This window comes from Chrysoperla carnea, chromosome 3, assembly GCF_905475395.1.
Source record: "Chrysoperla carnea chromosome 3, inChrCarn1.1, whole genome shotgun sequence".
NCBI lineage: Eukaryota > Metazoa > Arthropoda > Insecta > Neuroptera > Chrysopidae > Chrysoperla > Chrysoperla carnea.
Window position 1 is genome coordinate 45,966,765 of NC_058339.1, and position 20,039 is coordinate 45,986,803.

Here is a 20,039-nt window from a genome sequence, read left to right on the forward strand (position 1 = left end):
GATCAAAAAAGATACTTGAAATTTTTTTAAAGATTAGAATATCGTAGATTTTTTATTTAAATTGACCAATCGAAATTTTAATTTTTTTAAATTTGCGAAATTAAGCAATATGTGATTTAAATGCATGTCTTTCATTTGGTGCTTACAGTGGTCATATTTATGATCATGAAGAACAATTGGTATACTGAAAATTAAAACATATATCTAGAGGTGTGCAAGACTCATAAAGAGGTTGGAGGTATGTTTGAAAAACAAAATTTTCGACACTGGGTGTTATTAAAACAAACGCTTTAAAAAAAAAATAATATCCAGCACGATTAATAGAGGAAGCCGAAATTAGAGGGCGCCAGGCTTAGAATTTTTTTTTATAAAGAGGGTATTTATGGACCTCTATTTTGGAAACTGCTTCTCTAGCACAAGAAATCTGTTTTTAATGGATGAGCCACTTACACAATCGAGCCAAATTGAGCCAATCACAGAATGAAATTGGATTGTTGTGAGCGCCAAATAGAATGAGTTTTAAATAATTAATTCATCTCTCAATTTACAATAAATTTTGGCAGTTGAAAGTATGAAATATATTAAATTTTATTTGAAAATGACGAAAAATTAAACTTACAAACACTTGATTAAAATGTGAATATTTTTTGGATTCCCTGTTTAATGGAATCATTTTTTACCCACCTTATTTTTACATTTCTTTTTTTTGTAAGCTTTTTGCAATATTTTTGTAGATCAAGTTAACAATTATCATTTGCGCAATTCTTTTAAGTATTGACTTGTGATTATGTGGGTTAAAATAATTGGTTATATTGGACCATAAATAAAAAGTTAATAAACGGTTAACAAACACAAGAGCAACATTTTTTAGCTTAACAATTAATAAGATAAAGAATTGAGATTTTAACAAAAATTGTCTCGATTGTATTAGAATAAATTCAATAATTCATTAAAATTCAATTCGAAGTGTTTGGGTATAAATCTCATATTCATATTAGACCTTATGAATTATTAATTTTTTATGACCGGATCTGAGGAAAGAAAATTAACGACTGGAAATCTGGTGCGTTATGTCAAAGGAATAATTCTAGATGGATACACAGCTTTTTAAAAAGAATTAAAATAAAGATTCGCAAATATTGTACACTTATTTAAATTAAAATAAGGTCCTATTTTTTAGAAATATAATGTTGTTACGTATTTTTTACGTTTTGTATATTCACTCGCTAGCGTGAAAATAGTTCTTTTTTGGATTTAATAGATTAGAAAAGTGTGACGACACGAATTAAAGATGGATATATTTTCCGGGCCCAATATTATACTTCCTACAAAATATTATATTTATTTTTTATTAGTACGGACCAAGAGCCAGTAAATCATTGGGTGGTAAAAATTTAAAAGGACGCAATTACTTGTCCCACACTATAATGATAATTACAATTTATTTAAGATTTTCCATTATAGTACGCGAGATTCTTGGAAAAAAATTAGTTATTGGTTAAAAAAATCAGCCGCAAATTGTATATTTTTATATGAAATTAAAAATTTTGAATTAAAATTGGCACTCTTGCCAAAAGCATGAAAAACTAATCATGTGTATAAATTAAGAAAAACGTAAATTTATAATTGCAATCCTATAAATAATAAAATCAGAAAAGGTCAATTTTATAAAGATCTTATTATGTTAGAAAGAAATGGGCCGGAAAGCTACAAAGTTACGTCACGGTATTCCTAGCTAATACATAATGCATATCATTAATATTGCAAAAGTTCATAATAAACTTGTAGTCGAAGAAATTTTGTTTTCGGATATATACAGTGCAAGAAAAAAAAAATATACAAGGACGTGAAACTTGAATGTAGAGGATAGCAGGAAAATGGGCGCCTATCTGGGCGATATCTAATCCTCGGTCGTTGTGTACGTTATATACTGCGCATCAGGCTGTCTTTTGTTTTCAATCGACTAGAAGTGATTGAAAACAATTGAAATTAAAGAACAATTCAAAATCAGACTGTCTAAGTGATACACCAAAATTAAAATAATAAGTATACAATTTGTTTTATTTTTAATGTGTGATTCTTTTTATAGAAACAAGACAGAAAGTTCTTATAAACATATGATCAAAGTATTTTCGCTTTTGAGTTAAACGATGATTAAGTGAAATAATTTTTGTCATCCTATACGTGGAAAATGAAATGTGTCTGGCCAAATGTTTATGTGAACGTTTTCCTTATGTCTATGTATGGAAAGTATGGAAAATCTCACAAGAAATCGTAAGCAAAATTATTTACTATTTCGAAAATCTTTGTTACTATTCTTTATACGAAAATATGCTATCGTTTATCTCGAAAATGATATATTTTTGATCATAATATGATCTTTTTCCTTTTTTTTTTTTTTTTTTACACAATAAATCACAATTAAAATTTTTTAACAATATTAATGATACACCTTTATAAGGGAGCACTTTTTTGTGCATCTCCCATTTATACAGATATCCCCTTCCTCTATTTGAAAACAAATACGTAGCTAAATATCACGTTAGCGTGTGACTAGAGCTTGCGTTTTTAAAATTAATAATATACATCACACAATGAAATACATAATTTGAAATTATGTAGTTGACAAATTTTATATTGATATATGACTGTGATAACTTAAAAGTACATGATAAATACTTAAATAATTTTTAGCACATAATATTGTTAAATGTTTATTAATTATTATTTAAAAAAATTAATTATAGAAAAAGTAAAAATTTAATATAGAGTATGTACAGGGTGGTTCCTCAAAAATTAACCCCAATTTTGCCATAACAAGTGAAATCCAAACTAAGTCGATTTTTTAATTTTAATTTCATTTATTTCTTTCTTTTAAAATATTTTAAAACATTTATTTTATCAAATTCAAATTGATTATGCAAATATTTTTTAATTGTTTTTGGTATAATTTTTCATAAATTTAATTTTTGGGAGACCACACTTATGTATATTTAGAGGAGTTACATATTTAACCTAGATTGATTAAAATTTGGTTCGGGGGAATTTTTGTCAGCTTTTTATGTTTTGAATTTAATTTTAGTGAGTTGCATCGTTTAAATCTATTTAAGGAGGATCATTTATTTATATAAATAAAAACTTACACCACATTACTCGAAATAAATTAATGTTGAGTATTAAATCAAAATGAATAATACATTTTCGGGGACCTGTTTCAAAATGAAATGAATAAAATAGTAGAACGGTATTGGTACACATTCCTGATTGGTCATTTTATTAATATTAGACTTATTTAATCATTTGGGCATATCGGAAGACATTTCATTTTAAAATAGCCTGGAGAAAATTCTAAAAGTGACAAGAATAAATAAAACTGTGATACTTACGTCACTTAGGAAGAAAAAAATAAATTCGAGATATATTTTTTTGAATATCATATTCTGTCCATTTTAGTTTATTGTTTAGGTTTGTAATATTTAATTCCTCTTAATTTAGCAGGACAGACAATATTATTTTTATAGAATAACCTATACGCCATTTTTATGCCTGGAAAAGTTTTTGAACATCTACATTAATGAATTATTAAAGCCACAATTTTATTAAAAGTAAAAAAATGCCTAATTTCCATTTTTAAATCTAATGTTTACATTAACTTTTGAATCTAAAATTTTGTTACAACATGGAAATGAAATAGTAATAATGGAACTTGGTTTTATTTAAACAAATATTATTGTGAAAAAACCCCTGCTCTGTAAAATATAATTTAAAAAGGCATTTGTACATTGTAATTTTTATTGCATAGCTTCAATAGCAAAAGCTCTCTAAAGAGTCTCTTGGTGTGTGTTGACTATTGAGTATCTGAAAGAGTATGTTTTTTAACAAAGCAGAGTCTCGATAACGTAAGCACCTTTATAAATCAATAAATTTTTTTGTTCCCTTTCCATCAGACTCTGAAACCTCGTTTGATTAAAATACAAAGCTTCTTTAACTTAAACGAACAATTCGGATAATTTCGACATTGGACCTCAATAACTTAAAGTACCTATATTTTTATTATAATTTAACTTTTCCTTGTGTGTATAATAAATAAAATAATTCATATACATAACACAAAATGAATAATCAATAAACATTAAAAACTCCATAACTTAAACCCTTAGTAAGTTAAAAATTCGATAACTCAAATCATTTAAAATTTCCTTTAGTTTTTACTTATCGAGATTCTACTGTATATATGTCAACGTAAGATTTAATTTCCGTCAGATTATAAACTAGCTAGTAAAATTGCAAATTATCTTCCAAAAAAGGGCTAAAAACAAACCAAACCCGTGCTAACTCGATCCAGACCAACTAAACATAACGCAATAAGTTAATTTTTGTTAATAGGTGTTGAGGTAGCGTTTTGTACTGGTTGTAACCCGTTTACTATCTGACGGAAATTACAATTTTACGTTGACATATATATTGGTCAAAATATGATTAACTATTTTGTTCAACGTTCGTTTGAAAAGATGGGAGGAAATAATTTGCAAAGATTTCTTACTTTTTTTTACTTTGCTTTGTGGTCGAAAATCAGCCAGGAAAAATAATTCGAAGAAAATATAATTTAGTTGAATTAACAAACTGTGGGGTTTGAATTTAATCACACTGTCCATTAAATTTTATTATCGACAAAAATCGAATCCTTTGTATCAACTTACTCAAACGTTCACGATAATTAAAAGACAAATCAAAAGCCCTTAGTATGCGCCGACTCTAAAGACACTCTAGAAAAGCGAACAAATCTTTTACAATTTACAACTGCTTTTCATAGTAATACTGACTTTGAAATGGAATTATCAGCATTCCAAAAGAGTCATTTATCATCAGATTAATAAAAATAAATAAAACAAATTTATTAATAATAATAATAATATATATTTTCTTATTAAAGTAAAATATGGCACGTGTTTTCATACAGTGTTGTATTTGTTCACTATATTTTATTGTATATTTTACATTATTATTTTAATTGTTTTACATAATAATATATTAATTATCTCTATTATTACAAATAAAAGTGTTAATCACTGTATAAAATAAAATAAAAATCTGTTTATTATTTGTGTATTTTCTCACAACCTACATTAAAAAACAATCATTGCACGTAAAACTAGGAAAATGATGGTGGGTTATCTAGACAGAATAAGTAGCTATAGAGAGCGAGTTCATAGTCAATTTATCGTTACTTTTCTAAGAATTTCAGTTTATTTTAACTAAAAGAAAAAACATTAGCTAACTAGCTATTAGGTCTAAAACATGTTTTGAAATTTTCAAGGTTGGTTTCGGGGGCGAAACATACACATTTCGGGCATTGCAACAGTTGTAACGCTCGAAACGTGTATGTTCTGCTCTATATCTCAAATTTACATGATAATTTAATTAATAGTGTGTTATTTATAATAGAACTAAAGACACAGATTAAAATATTAAAAAAAAAACTCTTCAAAGTTGTTAGAATGTCAATAGATATCGTTTTATGAGTTTAGTGTTAACGACCACCGAAATAATTGAATGTCCCGTTTAGTAAAAGTAACATTTCAAAACAGACTGATTGCGCAAACTAAAATAATGAATTATGTTTAAAATTAGTGTTCCAATTAGTAATGTACCGAATATCCGTATCCGGAGATCACGTTTTGCTGATCCGGCACATCAATAGTTTCAATATTTTATTCTATATTTACTTGAAAAAAGTTATAAAAACGAAATGAAGCTTGGACAAAATTATTGAATTTTTTAGGATGGGGAAATATTTGCGTAAATGTAAAAAAAATTTGTGCACTAGGTATAAATATTTAAAACACATCTAACATTTAACTTGATTTTATAAGGATTGCCATCCCAAGCTGGATTGTTTTCTAGGCATGCCATAACGGCACAATGCGTTGTTTTTACTCTGGAATAGCAGCACAGTAATCTAAGTGTTTGATTATGACAATTTAAATATTTTATGAAATTTTGTGTAGAATAATTACCTTTTGTTTCGGACAGTTTGTTAAAAAACGAATGTGATAAAATGAATTGTGTATCTTTATCCAACTTATTACTGTATTTCAGAAACAATAATTAATCGTAAATGAAATGGAAAGGTCTATTACCAAGAAACAACGCCGCTTTAGATTGTTAATTGATAAATAAGAACGTATTTTATGATGTTCGAGCGTTAGAAAAGAAATTGAATTCGTGGCCATCTCTATTTCAAAATAGCAACTATCGCTTATACCGAAATGGTAGAAAGTCTACGATAATTTTTTGTCTTCTTGTAAATCTTAAATGATGTTCAAAATAGAGAGAAAAAGAAATCAATCATTGAATATTATAGATATAATTTTAAATTTAATTTGATTACTTTTATTATTAAATATTTTAAATAATTTAGAAATTAATTTCAAAATCAAGTTAGAAGTAGTATTCTAAGTTAAAATTCATTTTTAAGTATACATATAATATAGATAATACTATTTTTATGGAATGTTAAGATATAAAGAATAATTATGTTCTTAGAACAAAATAACTCTATAGTAAAATTTATCACATTATTATTTATATTACTTAATTCTTAAAATTGAGCATTATTAACTTTATCTCAAACGAAATGATGTTATTAACATCAATGTTAACAATAAAGATCATATTCATATTAAACATTCAGAAGTCATGTTGATTGTTGCCCATGCTGCGATGGCAAGCAAATACTAGATTCTGATTGATTAACGCAATATAATACAGGCGTTTTATATTGCTGACATACAACCGGCATGTGTATATGAAATACTATTATATATTTCATATATACATGGTATAAAAAGTTCTTACACACGTCCTAGAAAAACGTAAAAATTTATTATTGCCATTCAAAGTTGCATTGATGAATTTTATCCAAGGTGGCTAATCTACTAATTTTATCGAAGTAGTCTTAAAGACGGTTAAATATTTGTTAACATTAATGTTAAATATTTTTAAATCAAAATTGCACTCTGCATAAACACTTATAAATATTTTTTATTTGCTCTTAAACTTAACGCATTAATATTATTTAAAGCTCTTAAATGAATTTAAAATAAGTACGAACAATCTTTAGAAACCAAACTTTTTAGACTTTTTTAACAGAATTTTTCAAATAATTTACTAAACTAATATAAATACGTTCTTCAGCTTCATCAATCGGTGTAATTCCGTCAATATTTTTAAAAAATGGATTTGCACCAGCCGTTATTAAAATTTCAGCCAAACGTAAATCTCCAATATGACAAACATAATGTAATGCTGTATTTCCTCGATTATCTTGTTGATTAATAGAACACAATTCAGAATTAACCAAAACTTCAGCTATTAATGGTCTTCTGTGCTGACAACATAAATGTAATGGTGTAAATCCTTTGGATTTTGTAACCAAATTTGGACGAGCACCATGTTCTAAAAGTAATTTTGTAATTTCTAACCACCCATGCATGGCTGCTATATGTAATGGAGTCACGCCATCTGAATTGCAAACATTTATACATAAAATATCCGTTCGAGATAAAGTTGGATCGTTGCTTGTTGAAGGTGTCGAACATTTATCACAAACACATAATGGATGACATTTGGAAGACTTTGATTTCTTATCAGTTTTATTAAGAGAAATATTTAAGTAATAACAAATTAAGTTAATATCACCAAAAGCTACGGCTCTAAGCAGACTATCAACTTTTTTAATTTGTTGCGTCGATTGTGGTCGAATTCCAATATTAGAATTTGATATTGTTAAATTTGTTGCATCATCAGCAAAATCTAATTGTGGATTTATATTACTCTTTTTATTCTCTGGTATTAATGGAATAATTACAGTGTTTTGTTTCGCTTTACGTTCATAAATTAATTTTGTTACATGTATACTATGCGCACAATCTAAAGGGGTTAATTTTCTTTTATTTTCAATATTTGCTCGTGCGCCATATTCTAATAAAATTTCAACAATTCCAACATAGCCCCAACGTGAAGCATGATGTAAGGGTGTATCGCCGAAACTATTTACACAATTTATATTAAAATTCGTGGGACAGTGTTCAGAAAAGTAAAGCATAGCTTTTACGCATCCTTCATGGCCATTATTACTAGCAAAATGTAATGGCGTGTTCTTATCATTGTCTCGGGAGTTAATATCTGCACGAGCATGTAATAATAAGAGTAACGCATTTTGATGCCCACGCAAAGCAGCATAATGTAATGGTGTAGCTCCTGAATAATCGGTTGCTCTTACATTAGCACCCGATAGTAAGAGTAAATCAACAATTTTTGGTCGACCATGAAAACATGCTACATGTAATGCAGTGAGACCTCTGTCATCATACGAATGAATAGTTGGCATAGAATCAGACAAATTTTCTGTCAAGACTTTCTCACATTTATCGCATGAACATAACGGATGACATAGTTTTGATGTTTGAGCCTCTAATAAAACATTATTACAACGATTTGTTTTATTATCTCGATCTAAAATTGATTTCACTTCATCATAGTTTGCAATTCGTATTTGCTCAAAAAAATACGATATCGAATATTCATTATCATTCGTTTTTGTATCGTTACTAATAGGTGTCTCATGGATCATTTCAAAAGATTGCCCATCCACATCATCATCTAGCTGGCTTTCTGGAGAATATGGACCAAATAATAATCCTGAACGAATATGTTCGATTGCAGCTTCCAAAGTTGTTATTAAAAAACTTGCTTCATCCGTATCATTTGAACTGTAACGAAATTGACTCAAAAATGTTAATTGTGCAAACCAGTTTGGCAATCCCGTTTTTATAATTAAAAAAACAATAATTGGAATTAATTCGTCGGCAGATAAGAGCGTTTTAAATTGATTAGTTGGCAAATTAGTTTTTGTAATTGTAACAATAGTTTTCTTTAAACAACCAACTTTACCCAAAGTGGTACTATAACCAGGCATTTTAGCTAGTTCTTGTTTAGCACATGGTATAGTTTCATTAAGATCTGGCCGCACATCTAAATCTTTTAATTGTATGTCACTTAAATTCCGTACAAGTTTGTTGAATTTTGAATCCTCACTTGCTGTCCTCGCACAAATTGCTTCAAATAATCTTTTATAAATTCCATGTTGCATATACGTTTCAACAGCTAATTTAACGTTATCTAATAATAACTTATTTCTACTTGTTTTATCACGTAATCGTTTCTCGCGGAACGTAATTTGTAAACAATCTTTATACAATATATTAACTAAGTCTATTTGTGTTTGTAAACTAGCAAACTCTAAATTATTATTAATATCATTTAAAAATATTTGTATTGTGCTATCAAGATTTTCCAAAATCTCCTTACCTAAATTTTCAGTCCAAAGTAAGTCAATACAATCACGTAATGTGTTTACATTATATATATTTGTTTCGTTAACATTGTCTGATGTTTCAAGTGGGAATTCTAAACACCATACTTTATATTTCAAAAAATCTTCAGTATAAAATGTCTCTTCGAATATAATATGCGTACTAAAAGTAGATTCTGTATCTTCTTTGTCTATTGTCAACACACGATTTGACATACGTACACTTCGATTATTTAAAGATCGAAAATGAGTTTCTGGTAGTTCATCATTTGGTATTAACACATGTGATAAAATATCTTCAGTAGTAATTGAATTCCGATGAAATGTTCCACATCGTGGGACACAAATAATCCATCCTTCTTGAATTGCTCGATTTAATAAATCAGGATGTTCATTTTTTAATTCTTTGAATAACGGATTTTCTGATAAGTCTTCATCATAATTTAAATCCATAATCACTCACTTAAGTCATAGTTTTAAAATTACATAAGTGGTATCATTTATGTTAATTAACACACCTTGCTTGCCTATAAATTACTGTAAACAGCAGTGATTTGTGCTTCCTTGTTGTTTTGCATTTTAAAACAAATTAACATAATAACATGTCAATTATTTATCAAATAGTTCTAAAAGTCATCGCTAGAGTTCAGTAAAAAAATTTATTACGTTTTAAGGTCAATTCAAATGTACGTTCAGGGCTCAGCTACTTTGAGATGTCACAAGCCGTAAAACTCGAACGTAGGGTGACGTTAAACCAAATAGATGCCATGTTTGCAACTAACATGATGTTACTCTCGCTCTGCTTCAATGACCCAAAGCGTGTATTTTCCGCATTAAAAATATTCCTGCAAAACTTTGTTTTTAATTGATGCGGAAAATACACGCGCTAGATCATGGAAAGTGAGCGAACGCCATGTTAGTCGCAATCTATGATACTAGTGTAAGCAAAAACGTATTCTATTTGTTTGACAAGCTTTTTACGTCGATTGACGTTTCAGTGTAGCAGAAAGCTCGTTTTTTATGTATGTTGGTCATGATTCGCCTACATCTTACGTTCTAATTTATTTGTGATGGCCTTATGGCTTTGACACATAAAAAGAGTAATCAAATTAGCGAATCATATGTCTTCTATCTTAAGTCGTTTTGACAGCAGAGAAGGCAAAATACTTGACTTTTAAATTTTGATTAGCTTATTTGCTTACGTTTTACGTTTTTGATGTGTGATAGCCTTTAGACGCACAGTCGACTTTTTACATAACATTACTAGATCATGACGGAACTCACAATGAAGGAGTTAATCTAGAAGCGGGATATTTAAATATATTAAAAATAAAAAATTTATATTTTTATTTATTTTGTGTTGTTGAAATGTCTTTAGTTGATTTTGAATTTTTGCTTAAAAAACACATAATTTATTAGTTATAATAAAATCTCACATCACTTGATAGTGATATTAATTCTAACATTTCTAACCAAAAATACTAAGTAACTTGCGAACTTATGTCACAAAAACTAATCTAATCCACCGAATTTTTATTCGTTTTTACATGTTTGTCAGTTAACTAAATATAATTTTTAGCTATCAACGTTAATGAAATGTTAACCAGACTGTTTAAAAGAACATTTTCATCAAAGTTGCAATCTGAGGTAATTAAATATGAGATAATTTTAATTAGTATTTATAGATATTGTCACTCACAATCACAATTTTATTATTTTAGTTTATTAACAAAGATTCGATTGAATTGAAAATTAAGACACTAGAGAAATCAGGGAAGGATATAATTGGTCCACCAGATCCAGTTTCAAATCTTCGCCCAATTATACGCCATGAAACTCCTAATGAGACATTGCTAGAAGCTAGACTTCGACAGAAACAAAACGAAACTCAGGAGTGGAATCACCAATTTTGGACCAAACATAATAATAAATTTTTTAAGGTTTGTAAAATATATGACTCAGATTGAAGTTGTAAATTCAAATTTAATTTTTTATTTTTCGATTAATAGGAAAGAAAAGAATACATCAGTTTATATACAAATGGAGATGATAAATCAAAATTAACAGCTGATGAAATGAGCCTTTTTTATAAATCATTTTTGGATAAAAACTGGCGAACACATTTTGACTATAATTTACAATGGTATAAAAGAAATTTTAGTATTTTATTATTATCTTTTCGTGTTAACTTTCACAAATTACTTCGAAGGAATAAATCTTAGTTAAATATTAAATTTATTATTATACCATGTATATATGAAATATATATAGTATATTAAGTTTAGTCCCAAGTTTGTAACGCTTAAAAATATTGAAGCAACGAAAAAAATTTTGGTATATGTGTTCATAGAATCACGTAATTAGTCCATTTCCGGTTGTCTGTCCGTCTGCTGGTCTGTCCGTCTGTCTGCCAACACGTTAACTCAAAAACGAAGAGATATCAAGATGAAATTTTTATAGCGTACTCAGGACGTAAAAAGTGAGGTCGAGTTCGTAAATGAGAAATATAGTTTAATTTGGTCTTGGGTCCGTAGGACCCATCTTGTAAACCGTTAGAAATAGAACAAAAGTTTAAAAAAAATAAACAACTTTTGTTCAAAACATATTTTTGTTAACATCACTGTTTACCCACGAGGGTACTAATTAGGTGAAAATTTTATTGTATGAATTAATATGGGAATATCAGTTATGTGTGTGTGGCTATTTAAAATTGCATATCTTTTTTTATTTACGTGACGTCAAAAAACAAACGATTGCGTGATCAACACATGGTATTTAAACAATTGTTTAGAATTATAATTTTACTATAGCAGATCATTAAGTTCTAAATTTAAAAAATTGGCAATGCTACCTTCTAGAGCTGTAACAAACCGTATGTACCGAATACTAAGTAACGGGTACGCTATGTAGTACCAAGTACTAAACGTTCCTCACGAATTTATCTCGATAATCGAATTTTTTGTTACCCAAATTTTTTATTTAGAATATATACACCAATTGTTGAACTATGACTGAAACCAATTGAAATTTTATTAGGTAATATGTATCACAAGTAATCAGTAACGTAACGATACGATTGTAACGGCTACTGATTATTTTAGTAACGAATACAAACGAGTACTTAATTTCTCGTTACTTTTACATCACTAATGTTTACGAAGGGCGCTCAGGCAAAGTAGTATAGTTGAGTGTTTTTTCGTATTCTGACTAAAAGAGTGCTTTTTAAAAATCACGTAGGTGAATGTTATGAGTATCGTAATGCGAGCTTGTTTAGATGAGAAAAAGAATCTTCTTCATCTAGAGCGACGAAATTTAACGATGAACTCTTATAGAACTCGACAAGATAATATGAGATAAATGCATAATAATTTGTCTATATCTCGACCTGATTCGATGCCAGACTTCGTTGGGCACGTATTTAAAAATTCGAGCTTGTATGTTAATTAGAAGAGGAAAGAAATGTTATTAAAGCTTTTTGGGAATTTAGTCTAATTTTGAAATTAAATCTGTCGTGCATCTGTTATTTGAGATACCAACAACAATGCTTATTGTTTCTCATCAATTCGGAATTTGGTCAAATAATATATTAGTATTTCGTTTGGTCGTCAAACTGAGCTTTTAAATTCGATGGGATCTAGCAAACTCAGTGAAATTTTCAATTTTAATTTTGTGATTAAAAGTGCTTTTTTTATATTAAAATAGCGTAAGTATGTAAAATATTATACAATATGATGTGTAAGTATGTGATTTACTTAATTTTGCTAACTTCTTAAATGAATTTTTACATGAAAATTCAATTATCTCCGAAATTAAATACTTTAATTTGTTGCAATTATTTGGAAGATTTTCGAATGATATCACGAAAATTTTTTGTAATATTCAATATTATTTTGATAAAGATATTAAAAATTTAAAATAAAGGGCATCATCGTCTCGTGCATAGTTAAATTATTAATAATTTGTCGACAAATAGCAACTTCGACATTTTTGAACTTTAAGAATAGGATTTAACGTCAAACTAATAAAAAGTAAATATCCAAAATAATTAACAGTACTTATAAGTAAATCTTAAAATTTATTTATTTCTCATCTATACATTCTATCTCATTAAAAAAAATACGAATTAACAAATTAAAAAAATTATAAATTATTTAAATATAAATTTTTCGTGCAAATATTTTCATAATGTTAAAATTATCCTTTTCGAGCAAACCATGATTTTATGCCAGATTTCTTTTCTCCACAACCGAAACATTTGCATCCACTTGGAACATTTATTTTCTTCAATAACTCATGACCTGTTTCGCAAAGTAAATTAATTTCTATTGTTTTATAATCAGTTGGCTGACAACAAGTACATTTTGTGTCGTCGTATAATAGAGAGTCTGAAAAAAAAAATTAATATTATAAACAGTTGTATTGGTGCATAAATTGCTGGAAGTGTTTTTTGGCAATATCAAATTTTTCACATTCCGATCGATACAGTTAGAATATGGTGACTACTCTACAGAAACTGGGATAAAAATTTTCATAAGAAAAATAATCCCAAGGATTTATGGAAAGAACAATGGTCGAGGTATAATACAGATAGACAAAGATAATGCATGCTTTGTACAGATCTCAAATACTTTTTTAAGATCGGTTGCACATTATCAGATATTATTTCAAGAAATTCTAATCTTTGCCACCAAGAATATGGTACATTCATTTTCCTGTTGTCATAATTATATCAGAAATATGTATGTAAAAATGTTTACTAGCACCAGTAAGATTTTCTTATAACTCTTTCTTAAAATCTGTGACAGGTCTATACATATCAAATGAATGATAAAATTTCGAACTTCAAATGAAATCTACCCTACAAGAGTAGAGATAGAAGGTCAACTATACAGACACTGGCGTGGCGAAAAAGAAGCATATATTAAAAAGATACGGATCTTAGACGTGGAGGTAGAAAGAAATTAACAAGTTTACCTTGCAGGAGGTCGTTTGAAAGGTTAATTATCACACCGAAATATAGCGCCGGTAGAGGAATATATATATTTGAGCATATCAATATACAGTAGAGTCTCAATAATCGGGACTCACTCATTTTATGTTAAAAGGGAGGACGAAAAGTGTTCAGATTACTAGATGTTTCGAATTATCGAGACTCTACTGTAATGTTATAATTTTTAAACAAACCTGTATTAAACTGAACATAGGAGTCGCAATTCCCTTTGCATTTAACAAATTCATTAACTGGTTTTAGATTTTTACATAATCCATGAATTTTTGAATAAACTTGTACAAGGCCAATTGTATCTTTTTCTCCAACTTGTTCTAGTTTACATTTATCTATAAAATAAACAGTAATTAGATCATTTATTCCCTACAGAAGTAAACAATGCACACTTACCGGGTTTAGGTTTAGTACATTTCGAACAACATCCATCTTCCACAATAAATTGTGGTTCACAGTCGTCTAAACTAGGACAGTTATAAATCTTGTCTGTTACAATTGTTAGACTGCTATTGTCACTGGTACAAGTATATTTAGTGCAATTATCATCCGATGTCCAAACACTGCCAATTAGATAGGGTTCACCATTCAAAATACAATATTCGGGTTCACATTGACCGCAACATTGTTTGCTTTCTTTATTGGGTTCTTTATAACCCCATCCAACCGCACAATTTTTATTACACTTGTTTATAAGTTCATCCTTCTCAAGTTTGCCGTACTTAGTTTCAACGCATGTAATATTTTTGCAAACATCTCCATCAGGCGATGGCCAAGTATCTCCAACCTAAAACATTAAAACGCCATTTCTTAAATTTACACCTCCTAGTGAAGAAAGTTCCTCTTGGTTTCGGTTTCGGGGTACGGGAGTATTCATTGCACGGATAATTTCTCATAGTAATAATTGAGTTCCTTTGTTTCTTAAGGAAAATTGATCTTTTCACAATTTGTTATGTTAATTTAATTTTTATCACCTTATATGTAATTCCATTTACTTTACATCCTACGAATTCAAATTTCTTGCAACATTCCCCGTCAATTTTGATTTCTTCTATGTCAAAATCGTTGTATTCGTCTTCACTTAATGTTGGACAAACCACGTTAATTTTCTCAGTAGAAATCTAAATATAAAAAATATTTTTGTACCTATATCAATAAAGTCTTTAAAGTAAAAACTTACATGGCCGGAGTCATTTGAACATTTGTACTTTGTGCAGTTGTCTGAAGATGACCATTCATCCCCAACATTGTACTCAGTTTTATTAAATACACAAGAATATAGATTACAAGAACCACAACATTGCGTAGGATCTTGTGGCTCTGCATACCTCCATCCCTAAATTTAAATTATTATAATCATCAATTATTTTCAAAGTTTAAAAATATAAATTGTAAAATTGTAGTAAAATTAATCATTTCTATGGAAAAAATTGGTACTCTCAGTATTCCTAGATCAATTTTTGTATTATATCAATACATATTTCGATTACCAAGTAGTCATCATCAGTATTAATTAGTTAATCGCAATTACTGTTATAAAAAGCGTATGTTACTCTTTGCTAATTTATGACGGTTTGCACACTGGTGTTTTGGTGTGAGTTCAAAGTATCTGATTAAGTTTTCACGTATCTGATAAATTGAGACGTTGCCTGAATGGAAACTCGGAATGTTTCAGAGCAATCTAATCTAAAACTTAATTCACATAGAAAATAATGAAGGAATTTCAATACGCCATTTCGATCACTATTTTGTAAAACTAAAATAAAATTTTAGCTTTATTTTATTGAATAATTAAATGTAAAATTTTGTTGTCGCAATCAAATAACGAATGGTCGATAGGTTGGTAATATTTAAATTTAAATGGAGTTTTTACCATTTTACATGATTTATCACAGGAGTTAACAACACTTTTCTTCGTTAGAATTCCATTTTCTTGTTCTTCACATATTATTTCTGTACAGCTATCGTTAAAAGATGTCCAAGTTTCACCGACCTATACAAGAATGGCAGTAATTTAATAATTCAATTTATAATTTAAAAAAAAGACTAAAATATTACTTACTTTATGAACTTCTCCGCTATCTTTACATGCAGTACGAACAACGTCCATACAACATTGTCCGGGACTAGGGCGTAATTCTAATACATATTCGTCATCGTCTGGATTTTCACTTAATAATGGACATTGTGTTACTTTACATTCTGCATGGTATACATCATTACCCTCTAGGCATATACACTCGCGACAAGGGCCATCAAACCACGTTTCATTTGGCTATAAAATGAAAATTAATTTTAAAAACAACAAATTTAGGTGTTTGAGTTTAGATGATTACATACATTTTTAGCAATTAATATAGCAGATTCCTCATCCAAAAGCTCTCTTGTTATTGGATCTATTTGTAATTTGTATAAACATTTATTTTTGGGCCGAACTGTAAAATCAAATTTAAATATTAACTCCTCTATATTTTTTTAAATATTAATGTTTCATATCTTAATTCGATAGTTTGGATTCGGATTCGATTTTTTAATGAATGTTTTCAACTTATAGCAATTTCGAATCTAAAGACAAACCGTTTTAACGTTGTATTTGGGTTAAAAACGGATATGCTAACTGGTAATTATTTATAACCACTAAATTCAAATACCGTGATCAGATTAGATTAGAATAAGATTTACAAACCACAGGAATAATCTGGACAGCATTCTGTAGAATAGTTCGTGCTAAGTTCATATGGTACGTCACATACTTGCGGCTTTGGACACGATTCTTTTTCACATACATACGATACAATTGGACAACATCCAGTGTTATTTACAACCTTCTTCATACCCACGCTTAATTCTTTTTTACTTTGATCTTCAATTGATTCACACTCCGAAATTGGTTTACACCCACAAATGTAATTTGTACAGTTATTTAGAGTTGTTTCTTTTTTCAATACTTGGCCAGGCCCGCAAACTGGTATTGTTGGTGTTTCGCATGGTGCAGGGACTAAAACATTGAACGTGTATTCAATCATAAACGCTTTATTATTTTAATATAAATATTTCAACCAAACTAGACCTTTTTCACATTTTTTTTTCTTTTTTTTTTTAAATGAAAGTAAATGCCCTGATAATTTTTTCCCCGATTTTTTTGAAACCATATGACCGAGAAAACAGATAATGAAAATCATTAAAATTCAAATTGGCGAAAATGATCCGGAAACACACAATGTTACACGAAGGTTGGTTTGACGTCATTTAAAGTTGATAATAGTGATATATTAATACAAATGTTGACACTGTTTTATTGTCCACGTGTGCGGTGGAGCCAAAAAAAAATCGTTTTAAAATATTTCAAATATTGTGACTTTTTAAAAATTTTTTTCATAGTGTTTTTATTGTTAAAAATGCGCAATTTTTGAGTTACAGGCTCTACTCGATCTATATTTTCATAAAAAATTATCAAAAAGCATTTCTGTTTTTCATGAAAAAGGTCTATAGCTTATGACTAAATTCTATTTTGTTTTACACGTAAAGTTTAAAACTTTACGAGAATTAGTCTTGCAGGTTTACAGATATAACAATAGGGATGATGGCCAGATTTTTTTTATCACTTCAAGTGAAGCATATGTACTTCACGTACCGGAAAGTGATCTTTATTTTTTTTTTTTTAAATTTTCAAGAAAATATGAACGTTTAAATCTCCTAATTACACAAAGAGAAACATATACTAGAAATGATGTCACTTCTATTAATCGCCATAGAGACGATAACCATCTTTGAAAGTTTATAACTTCTTCGTTTTTTAATAAATTTTAATTTAATTTTTAAGTTTTATTATGATATTAAGTCTAGTATTACAGTTTGTTGTGTAATGCCGTAAATTCAGTTTCAGTCATCTACCCAGTTAAGTAATAAACTAAGATTGAAATACCTTTTGAAAATGGGATTTCTACAGAAAAAGGAAAATAATGCTGACTTGATTTGCTTTAAATTTTTTGATACATACCACATATTTGATTTGGACAACAATTTTCTTCAGTTCCAGCTACCGTGATCATATTCTCATACGTATTGCAAACAACAGATTCTGGACATTTTTCTGTATGGCAATTAACTTGACCATCTTTGTCACATGCGCAACTTGTACATTTATCTTTAATCCATTCGTCACCAGAGTAATGTCCTTCTGTATCGCATGGTTTGCAATATTTTGTTTCAATACAAGTTCCATTTTTCAAAACCTAGATTTTAAGAAAAAAAATCAAATGAATGAAATTTAAAAAATTGATAAAGCTTTCATTTTACCTTTCCATCTGTACAGAAACAGCCTGAAAGTTGTTCTAATGGACAAGGAGGTGCATCTGATTTTCTTAGGTCTTCATAATTGTCGCATGTTTCAATACAACCAACTCCACATGATTTATATTCCATTCCATCCGGACACTTTTCAACACAACTAGATTCTTGTTTCCATTCTATACAAACTCCAGCTCGTAAACAATCCCGTGCATATTTTTCAATTGCATTACAAATTGTTTCCTTATCTAAACCTTGCTCACATAAATCTTCCGCACAAGATTCAAGATATGGTATTGGATCAAGTAAAATATGACATTTTCCAAATATATGTTCATTTAAGATTGTATCACATGGATTTGTATCAGTGGGTAATTCAACACAAGGTGGTTCGGTAGTGGGTGGTATTTCTGTACAATTATTACCAGTACATGGTGGAGTGTATGTGCAATTTTGACTGTATTCATCAGACATCCAACTTATACCAAATTCTTCGATATTTGTTGTATATTCGTTGTTTGGTTTCTTATAATCGTTGTCCGAATCATCATCAGCGTTACCACATAAACCTTCTAATTTACCTTCAAACAAGTATGACGGTACTCTTATTTGATATTCAAAGTTATGATATTGTACGGCTACCTGCAAATTTGAAATTATTTGAAATATAGGAGATTATAATATTTGTTTTTATAACGTGTAGTATACAATAACACTTGATTTAGGTAAAAATAGATCGGAAAAAATAAACCCGGTTTATTTTTTCGGTCTATTTTTTTCGATTACCAATAATGCTTTAATTTGCTACCAGAAGTACAGAAAAATTATTCCGAAAAAAATTCATGTAAATAGATTCCTGGGGAAGAATCGGCTAATAAAAGTTCCTTGAGAAAAATAATTCTGTTGGGTTGACCTATTACAAGAATGATATATGCAAATAATTAAATATTTATCAAACGTTAAATAAATTTTTTCACCTTTTGTTTCAGTTTTTCTTTCAAATATTCAGGGGATATTTTTTCACGGTTTAATTTTTTGCGGATATTTTTTATCAATAAACTACACTTTAAAAAGGTGTTAATTACCTCTAATTGGATGCTTTTTATCAATACGTTAATTTCTTTACAGCGACTTTGAATAGCTTCAATTTGTATCCAAGAGTTGTTAAGGGGATAAGTATTTACAATTTCATTATCAATAACACTTTCTAATTGTTTCTCGTTGGTATTACGTTGAATGAATATTGTATGATCATCATATACTATAACTAATTCGGGAGTACATTTTCCATTAATATCACAGTCATAATTCTTTCTAATTATCTGAAAAGCAAAAAAAAAAAAAATATATATTATTCCAAAATCTAATGTT

The 20,039-nt window shown here is 28.7% G+C and overlaps 3 protein-coding genes across 4 annotated transcripts in view; 1 reads left to right on the top strand and 2 right to left on the bottom strand.

The window, feature by feature from the left end:
- Positions 1–7,135: 7,135 nt before the first annotated feature.
- LOC123296067 (ankyrin repeat domain-containing protein 27-like) lies at positions 7,136–9,944 on the bottom strand. Its single transcript, XM_044877529.1, has one exon. The coding sequence runs from the start codon at positions 9,827–9,829 to the stop codon at positions 7,136–7,138; it is 2,694 nt and encodes an 897-aa protein (XP_044733464.1). The 5' UTR covers positions 9,830–9,944.
- An 852-nt stretch (positions 9,945–10,796) lies between these two features.
- Positions 10,797–14,215, top strand: LOC123294731 (COA8 family protein CG14806, mitochondrial). 2 transcript variants are annotated; one of them, XM_044875858.1, is made up of 4 exons: positions 10,807–11,023; positions 11,098–11,316; positions 11,386–11,519; positions 14,182–14,215. In XM_044875858.1, the coding sequence occupies exons 1-4, from the start codon at positions 10,973–10,975 to the stop codon at positions 14,198–14,200; spliced, it is 423 nt and encodes a 140-aa protein (XP_044731793.1). In that variant the 5' UTR covers positions 10,807–10,972; the 3' UTR covers positions 14,201–14,215. The 2 variants fall into 2 exon arrangements, with proteins under 2 accessions (XP_044731792.1, XP_044731793.1); XM_044875857.1 differs by lacking the exon at positions 14,182–14,215 and having other exon boundaries at positions 10,797–11,023; positions 11,386–11,610.
- LOC123294724 (hemocytin) overlaps positions 13,544–20,039 on the bottom strand; it is a 32,497-nt gene continuing 26,001 nt past the window's right edge. The window contains exons 56-67 of the mRNA XM_044875847.1: positions 19,754–19,990; positions 18,678–19,310; positions 18,379–18,613; positions 17,065–17,376; positions 16,719–16,813; positions 16,441–16,653; positions 16,252–16,371; positions 15,559–15,714; positions 15,353–15,499; positions 14,775–15,165; positions 14,561–14,713; positions 13,544–13,761 (exon numbers count right to left, since the gene is read on the bottom strand). Of these exons, the coding sequence (XP_044731782.1) occupies positions 13,571–13,761; positions 14,561–14,713; positions 14,775–15,165; positions 15,353–15,499; positions 15,559–15,714; positions 16,252–16,371; positions 16,441–16,653; positions 16,719–16,813; positions 17,065–17,376; positions 18,379–18,613; positions 18,678–19,310; positions 19,754–19,990 (2,883 nt within the window). The 3' untranslated portion in view covers positions 13,544–13,570. The remainder of the gene's footprint in view (positions 13,762–14,560; positions 14,714–14,774; positions 15,166–15,352; positions 15,500–15,558; positions 15,715–16,251; positions 16,372–16,440; positions 16,654–16,718; positions 16,814–17,064; positions 17,377–18,378; positions 18,614–18,677; positions 19,311–19,753; positions 19,991–20,039) is intronic.